This window comes from Talaromyces stipitatus, genomic scaffold, assembly GCF_000003125.1.
Source record: "Talaromyces stipitatus ATCC 10500 scf_1105507295517 genomic scaffold, whole genome shotgun sequence".
NCBI classification, from domain to species: Eukaryota; Fungi; Ascomycota; class Eurotiomycetes; order Eurotiales; family Trichocomaceae; genus Talaromyces; species Talaromyces stipitatus.
This window is the reverse complement of record NW_002990121.1, coordinates 505412-514728: the sequence shown is the minus strand read 5'-3', so window position 1 is coordinate 514728 and position 9317 is coordinate 505412. Positions and strand designations below refer to the sequence as shown.

The 9317-nt window shown below is 46.8% G+C and overlaps 1 protein-coding gene across 1 annotated transcript; it reads right to left on the bottom strand.

The window, feature by feature from the left end:
- Positions 1-1252: 1252 nt before the first annotated feature.
- On the bottom strand, positions 1253-9138 carry TSTA_001920 (polyketide synthase, putative; the record flags this gene model as incomplete). The annotated part of the gene is made up of 2 exons (XM_002487733.1): positions 1253-8422; positions 8488-9138. The coding sequence occupies 2 exons, from the start codon at positions 9136-9138 to the stop codon at positions 1253-1255; spliced, it is 7821 nt and encodes a 2606-aa protein (XP_002487778.1).
- Between the last annotated feature and the right edge of the window lie 179 nt (positions 9139-9317).

Genomic DNA, 9317 nt, shown 5'->3' with positions numbered 1-9317 from the left:
TCTCTAATACAAAACTTGTCAGGAATGTTGACCTCTTTTATATGTGAGGTCCTGTACAAACTAGATCATGAGATGACATCCAGTCGAACCTTCTAGATATAGCCATATAGAGCTGATTGGATGTCTATATCTCGTCAGTATGTGAACCTAGTTCTCGAAATTTCTTCATGTTAGTAGTATGATGGATTCCCAATTAGGGATAGCGTATTGCGTTCCAACAACGTGACCTCGTCAAGCAAGGACTATATAGACCGCGTCGGGGCCTCATTAAGAGAAGAGAACTTAGACAATTGAATACATTTTGACCATAGTACTTGGAGTACCACCTGAAGCGCGTGTGCGGACGTACGTACATTGTTTGATTGGCTTTATAAGCCAACCCACACCTATTGATATTGTTCTATTTTCTAATTTTCAGCACGGTACAACGCCGCCTTTTTTCTCGAACTTTATAATTGCCCAGCTCCAGGGCTGTCGTGGGCATAAATTGATGGTGTAAGGAAAATGCAGCTACTGAAATGCCCAAACCTGTCTGCCAGATTGGAATATGTCAACGGAATTAATATCTGCCTACCCTACGGCACCTGAGTAGTAGTACACAAGAGTAACTCAGAGAGCTGTTGACCTGGGTTGTGTCGGATTGGTAGGTTTATTCGAGGTCAATCCTGAGTAGTGGCTTACTAGGATGAGAATAGAAGAGGTGACTAGCAAGATTGTGTGTATTGAGTTGTCTCTGCTTCTTCTAATACATCATGTCTCAATGCCAGGTCTGTTAGACACTTTTTGGCGGGGTGATTTGTGAGCTATCATGAAGGGTAAACCTTGAGAGCTATGTTGAGCCCTGATAAGAATATGGCTTCTTATTTGCTGAAATTTAGGTAGCTTTGAGGTGACTGGTTTATCTGATCGAATAGTCTATCTTCTACCTCGCCAGATATCCAGGCTATCTGACAGGTTGAAACGGGGAATTGGAACATTATGCTTTCTAACATCAGCTTGATCTCACTATTTTTACATAGTTAAGTTACAGGGATCTGTCTAGACTGAAAAGCTGAACTCGGCTTTTTCGAACCGGAAACTGTTGGTTCCATTGGTGTTTGAACAGGTACCAGTTCAGGATGAAGGAAGGCAAATTTCCAAAAAAAAAAAAAAATAGTAAGTTGCCATTCTGTATCTGAAAATAGTCTACAAACAACACAAGCACGTAAATGCAGACGACAACTTTAAAACTGGAAGAAGAATACAAAATACATCATGAACGCAAAAAGCCCATTCTCTTCCAGCTCTTAATGAACAACTCTACTATCTCTGCACTGACCGGACCCAGATTTGCGAGAGTCTGCGAATGCGCGCGAGATTTTTTCGTTTCTAACAAAAGTCCCCCACAAGACATGCGAATGAAGTTTTTATCAAGGAAATCGACAAGGAGAATCGCAGGATTATCACCCTCTGGACCCTCAGCCTGACGTGGATAATCCTTGACCCGCTGAATCCATTCTTGAAAAGGAATAATATTTGTCCTCGGTATGTCTAGGGCATCTGCGAGAATTGGAATCATCTCCTTCCATAGTTGACGGACGGGGTTATCGATGTGGTAGAATGGAAACGGACTTTGATCCTTTGGGAGCAAGAGTAGATCCACGAGCGTGCTGGCCACGGCATCCACGGGGGTCCATGACAGCACACCGTCAAATTCAGGCAAAGCACAGAGGGTTTGGGACGATTTAACAAGGAAAGAAAGATGTTCCATGGTATTCCAATATCCACTCGTGCTGGAACCAGCCACTTGTCCGGGACGCACCACCATAGCGCGAAACCGCTCTGGATACTTGTGAAGCGTCTCGTCGATCATACGTTCACAGATGTATTTTGCCTCCCCGTAGCCGGTAGGAAGAACTGAATCGATTGTCATGGGCTCTTCGGGAACGCTTGAATTTCCAGTCCAGATGGGTCGATGGCCGACTGTTGCGATGGATGAAATAAATTGAAAGGAAATTCTGTCTGATGATCGTCGTAATGAAATTCCATAAGCGAGTTCCAGTAGATTTCGCATTATCTGAAGCTGAGGCTCGAACTTTTTGAGTGGCCATTTGGCATTCATAAGCCAGGCATTGTGAACAATGTGGGTAACACTGTTTAGAAGGTCGTCGTACTCATTTTTGGGGAGGCCAAGTTCAGGTTTTGACATGTCAGTCTCGATCACTCTGAGCTTGGCCGCAGCCGCTTCGGAAAGAAATATTTCCTTCTGGAGAAGCGAACGATGTTGACGCTCAAGAGGTTGTTGCCGACTGCGGCGATTGACACACACCACGCTGGTGATGTCAGGAATTGATGTGAGTACCGCTACGAGGTGACATCCCAGACTGCCTGTGGCGCCAGTAACAAGGACGCTATAGCCTTTGGATTCTTGACGTCGTTGCGAGTTCATGTATGGAGACTCTCCGGTTACAATTCCAAAGTCGGATGTCATCTCCTTGGCGTACCTATCGACGACTGCTTGTCGCGCTGCACAGTCAGCCGAGGTACTTTCTATAGGTCGGGGAATGTGAAGTCGCTCATACCTCGTTCCGGATGCAAATGCAATGATTAGTTTCTCGAGTTTATTCTCAGGGCGTACACCATCAGTCCAGTCGACGTGACCGTATCCGACAGCTTGTAAACTCTTCTCCCATTGAGATTCATGAGTAACAGCGTGGGTACGACCATCATCAAAGTACCACCACCCTTCAAAGAGTCCAAATATGATATCTACCCAGTAGAGTTTTCCGGTCATCTCAAGCATCATCAGGAACCCGTCCGGCCGTAATGCCTTGCGAATGTTCTTGCCAGATTCACTGAGACTATGGGTAGCATGAACCGCATTACTCGCGACAATGATATGTTGGGTACCGATCAAATCATCTGCGGGGGCTTTCTCGATATCGTGAAGTCGGAACTTCATAAAGGGGTATTGCTTGGAGTATTTTTTGCGTGCTGCAGCAACAAATGACGGGGCAAGATCCGTAAAGGTGTATTCAACCGGCGCGTTCAATTTGGCTAGAAGGGGAACAAGCCACTTTGTTGTTCCCCCAGTACCTGCACCCATCTCGAGAATTTTGATTGGGCCCTGGCTCATGTCTAACTTGGATATCAGCCGCTCCAAAAAGTCCTCCATTTGTCGATAGAAAAGACGATTAATTGGCCAGTCTCCGTACAAGTTTGAAACCAGCTCTCGTCCATCCTGTGTTCCAAATATCAATTTGATCCCATCAGTCTCGCCTCGTAGAACTTCCGCAAGATGCGATCCAGTATAAAACGTTAGCTTGTCGGCAGCATTCTGGTCGGGATATCGCGACACAAGCTCATCGAGAATCTCTTTACTCGGCCGTGGAGCCTGAATAGCAGTTCGAGTGATGACATCTCCGTCAATGTTAATAAGATTTGCGTCCTCTAGCATCTTGTATAGGTAGTCAACAAGCCGAGTGTGTTCCTTTGGATGAGTGATGTGCGTGAATTTATCCCCAGCACGAGCACTGCGTATTCTCACGTTGAGTTGGTCAAATGCCTCCAGTACAAGAGACACGCACATTTCACTCTGCATGGGGAGGACACTTTTAACGTAGTAGGTTTGCTGGTATTCTTTGATTCTGTCGTCTGTCAAGCTTTTAGTCTCATTGAAGGCTTCCATAACCGTCGCAAACGGAAGATTCAACTCCACGTTCTGCTTCCCCAAGAACTCATGCATAGACTTGTCCACACCACAAAGCTCCTCCTCTGGAGTGCTGGGCATGGTATAGTCAGTAGATTTATCGTCACTGTCCGCAGACTCGTAGGCGCTCTGCTCCGTGGTGTCTTCGACAGGAACTGCACCTCCACCCACGGCTTTTTGTACGCATTTGATCAAGCTAGGCATGTCAACGACCTCCATTAAATCACTCTCAGGCAATGTAATTGTGAACGCCTTCTCTATCTCGTGTGCCATTTCCATGCCCATGAGAGAGTCGATTCCAAGATCGGCGAGCTCGCTATCATCTTTGATCTCCGCTACCTCGAGACCTGAAAGTTCAGCTAGAATGGCCTTGAGCTTTTGAGTGAGCTGTGCCTTGTCTGACTGGGCGCCTTTCTCCTTTTTCATCTTCAAGGGTTTGAGGTGAGGGACAGACTGCCGAGGCAGAGAATCAGACTGTGGGTGAATGCTGACGTTTTTTGGAGTGTCAAACAGGTTCACACTGGCTGGCTCCGGAAGAAGAGGCATTTCTGCAGGTTCTTTGAGATTACTCTTAACTGTGAGGCGAGAGAGTAACTTGCTCATCGAGGCCTTCGGAATCCTAACGTAACTGATGCCAAGGATAACTTCGATCAAAGCACCGGTTGTCGAGTCGAAAGCAAACACGTCAGTCAGGAATGCCTTATCAGAAGAACGATGATGTATCGCAAGGACATGGTAGGATTCGGGTCGAGCATCCTGTTGACGCACTTTGGGCGACCGGATCCATTGCTCAATACCGTTGGCGATAAACATATCAGTCGAAGCACGTTCAGTCATACAATTGACATAAATGCCTCCAACTTGGCAGAAACTATCTGCTAAATGTCCGTCCAACCAGGTTTCGGGGTTATATCTCTTAACGACGTATCCGGCAGATAAATTTTCTTTGCTCACAAGCTTCTGAAGTCCGCGATAGTCCTCACCGTAGTCGACAATCTCTGCGAACATTTTATAGATATTTCTGTTCTGCAGCACTTCATCAACATCCCCGCCGCGCATAAGATCAACGCAGTCCTGGTGCCTGAAGTGTCGCTCAAAGCGCGCGAACTCATATTTGAGGGAGACATCATCAACGGAGCGAAATATAATCTGACCAGTTGTGTGGATAGTTTTTGAGAATCCGTTCTCCAGATCGTCACTGTATACCTGAAATTGCCACGAAGTACCTTGATCAAAGTCGTCTGCCGTCACCTCCAACCACACGGCTCTTAGGGAGTTGACGCAGATTGGCGCTGAATTCTCTACAGCTTGAATTTGGGGTTCAAGACCAGAAGCTGAAAGATCTGGTCGAATGATCCGGATAGATTCGATGGCTAAATCAAGTTGTACAGTTGCTGGACATATCGGAGCGGTTTGTGCAATGATATGACCCTGTATGAGTTTTTCGTACTTGGGAATCATAGTATTGACTCTGAACTTTGCCTGACGTTTACCGCTGTCTTGGTATCCGACAAATGTCAACAAAGTATCTGGTAGCTTGACATCCTCCTTCTCGACAACCCCCAAAGCAGGTGCGGCTGTCAGCGTCGGCACACTCTTCAGTTCCGTCCAGTGACGAGAAGGTTCGAACTGATAAGGCGGTAACAGAAGAAGGGAATGCTCCTTAGTCTGACTTGATTGATGAGCCCAGAAATGAACACTGAGTCCCACCTTCCAAAGACTTAGGGTAGAATCTACCAGATTGTTCCATCCGTTCTGATTGGTGACATTGATAGCCTGGAAATGGGAACTACTTGGATTGCCAAGTGCACGATTGGCCATATTCGTAACAGTCGAGTTAGAGCCTGCTTCTAAAAATATGCAGGAAGAATATTTCTGCGCCAATCTTTGAATCGCGTGGTTGAAGAAGACGGGGGAGCGAATGTGATCAGCAACAAACTTGGCGGTAAAAGGCTCCTCTGTACGAGATTCAGTCGCCCTCTCGACTGGGATCACAGGCTCACGAAAGTTTAATCCCCTAGCGCTCTCTTCAAGCCGATCAAGAAGTGGATCTAGGAGGGCACAATGGAATGCGTTAGTCACGTTAAGGCGCTTGTACTTCATCGATGAAAAAGCAGGCTTGGATATGGTTTCAACAACCGCGTCAATTGCTGCAACTGCACCAGCAAGAGTGAAGCTCCTGGGCCCGTTGAAGCAAGCAATGGTCGCGGGTGTCAAACCTTGACGAGCAGCACTTGACTCAGCGAGTAATTTCTCAACCTTCGCGAGATCTGCTTCCACTGCAAGCATTGCGCCTTTATCTGAACCCCAACTATCCCGTATTAGGGTTGCACGAGCCACAATCATCCTGACGGTGTCTTGTAGGGACAAAGACTGCGAGACACAAAGACTGGTGAGTTCACCAAAGCTGTGACCGACTACAGCGACTGGCTGAACTCCAGAATCAATCCAGCTGCGTGCGCAGGCGTACTGGCATGCAAATAGCATAACTTGCAAATGAACAGTGTCGTTAATAGGCGTGGTTTTAAAAATGCCGGGGAAGATGCTCTTCACTCCAATGGATAGAGCTACGGCATCAACAGTGTTGAGATGCTTTCGAAATACAGCCACTCGCTCGTACACAGTATGATCCAATCCGATGAATGTCGAGACTTGACCTCCAAAGCAGAGAACTACTGGCCTAGATTCGGATCTTGCAAGCGAAGTAACACTTTGATCTCCATTCTCGAACGCGATGAGTTTCTGTTCGAGGTCTTCCTTTGTCTTCACACTGAAGAACAAAGTTCGATCTAGCTGACGATTGCTCTGACGGTTCAAATTGAATGAAATATTCTGTAATGAGAGATCTTTTTCAGAATAGCTTTTCCGGCCGAGAAACTGCCGAAAGACCTTAAAATATCGGCGGAGACTTTGGTCATCAAACCCACAAAATCTGAAGGGGTATTTGAGACCCGGGGTCTCGTTAATCGACTTTGCGGCAATCGCAGGTGGCTGAGTGACGACTATGGAAGCGTTGGAGCCAGAGGCCCCATAATTATTGATCAAGGCAGCACGAAAATTAGCATCCCAAGTCTGAACCGCGGTAGGAATGTGCATTTTATCCGCGGGAGTTGCCTTGATTGCTGGATTTATGGTAGTGAAACTTGCTTGGGGAGGGAACATTCGTTTCTGCAGCATCAAGAGGACCTTAATAAGTGAGACAATGCCTGAGGTGCATTCTATATGGCCAACTAGACCCTTTACAGAGCTTAGAGTAAGTTGATTCTCACGGTAGGAGCCACCTAGCACTGATCGAATACTATCATACTCAGCTGGATCTCCGACAGCGGTTCCGGTTCCATGGGCCTCAACCACAGTCACATCAGCAGGCTGGAGTCGAGATTGCTTGACCACATTACGGAATAAGTCGGAAAGAGAAGGCACGTTGGGCACAAAAATAGGGGTGCAATTCTGATTCTGTTGCACGGCTGTTGCAGTGATAACTCCAAGGATTTGGTCACCATCATTGAGAGCAGCAGAAAGCTTCTTGAGAAAGACAGTTGCAATTCCTTCGCCTCTACAATAGCCATCTGCTTTTATGTCAAAAGGTTTGCACTGTCCTGTCGTGCTAAGGAATGAAGCTCCAGCCAAGTTTTGAAACCAAAGGGGGTTGGTCATGACATGTGTACCCCCTGCTAAAGCAGCAGTACATTCTCCAGTAATGATTGCCTTGCATGCTTGATGTACTGCAACGGCAGAGGATGAGCAAGCAGTATCAATTGTGAGCCCGGGTCCGGTCCATCCGAAGAAGTGACTAACTTTGCCCGCAATGAAACCTTGCAGATTTCCCGTAGCTGAGAACGCATTGGGTGCATGACAGGCAATATTATTTTCATAATCACAAGCACATACACCGATGTAGCAACCAATATGGCGGTCTGGATTTGCAGAATGAAAATAGCCAGATTGCTCGACGGCCTGATAGGTTATCTGAAGCAAATGTCGCTGTTGAGGATCCATTGTTGCGCTCTCTCGTGGGCTCTTCTTGAAGAACTTGTGATCAAATTGATCGTGGCCGTCAATAAAATTGCCGAACCACTTGCGATTTGGATCAACTTCACGAAATACTGTTTCAAAGCCAAATCTTTCCTTTGGAACTTCCCTGTGTTGGGACTTCCCCATACACAGAAGATCCCAAAATTCTTCAAGATTATCGGCACCAGCTACCTTGCACGACATTCCGACAACAGCGATGTCGTTTTCGGAGTAAGTGTATTGATCCTTCTTGAAGATATCGAGATCTGCCACTGTCACCACCTTCTGGCTTAGACCACGAAGCAGCGATGGTGGAACACAGCGCTCGGAACCAAAAGAAACGATTACCGTCCCTTCCTCCTGTGCGCATGCGTCACGCACAGCAGTGAAGGTTTGATACCATTGAGGAGGATTCACCAAAATTGATTGCAAGGCATGTTGATGTAGTGCACCCTCGCGAATGAAATCTCCAGTGGCATTTGATCGGGTAGGAATGATGGCCTTGGATGCATCCGAAAGTTGGAAGTCGGGATGGGAGTCGCAAAACTGGATAATCGACTCCAGTTGGCCCCGGTAACGTTCGGTGTGGAAAGATCCATTCAAGCCAACATCAGCTGTCACGATCCCCGCGGCTCGTAATCGCTGATGCAAATCGGGGATCTTGGATGCCGGAGCCGTGATAGTAGCACGGTCCTCGTCATAGTAGACAGATATATACGCCTGCGCAATACGTTAGTGATCAATGTAACATAGATGTGAAATGTGCTCCTAATTGGTTGCCATACCTGAGGGAACTCATTTAATATACGCTGAGCTTCTTCACGCCTTTCCGAGGATTTCCAGGAAGCACTAATAGATTTGCTTGGTCCATGTGCAGAAGATCCATCCTGAGCATCGACGACCATACCAACGAGCAGACCTAGTCTCACGGCGACAGCAGCATACTTGCAGAACTCTCTCTGGTTTTTAGCGGCGGAGACCGCCATGGCACTGAGCAGACCAGTGCAGAAACCAACGGTTTCCTTGTTATGGTGGGACGCAACAAAGAGGTCAATGTTCGATTCAAGCTCCATGCTAGCCTGCTCAAGATACCTCCAGTATTGAGTCAGGTGGAGAATCACAATCAATGGAATCAGAAGGGTATTGGACAATGGGAAGCCAGTTAAAAGTTGCTTCTCGTTATTCAATGCAGATTTCAGGTCTTGAAGCTGAGCACCATTGACACCGTTGATCCCCGGAATGGCAGCGCGAATGGTCGTGTAATAGTAAGGTAGACTGTTGAGTGCATCCAGTGCCCAATAATTCTCCTTACTGTCGATTATGGTCTTGCGGAGATGCTTAAAAGCCTCCTGGTCAAACGAAAGCGCCAAGGGGCCGAAGAGCAGAATCTCGCGCCTGAGGGCTGGCAATCTGTTGATGCCTCGATGTTCAACCATTTTGAGTTTATTCTGATCGTAATGAAGCTAGAGCGGAGTTTAGAGATGATAATCAAAAGAAAAAAAGAATGTAAACCAGATATTGTTGAAAATCTAAATATGTTGTACTCCTTCACAGGGGCATGGAGAGGAGAGTAGAGTGGGTTGAGAAGAAAGAGGAGAACCATGACATCGATCAC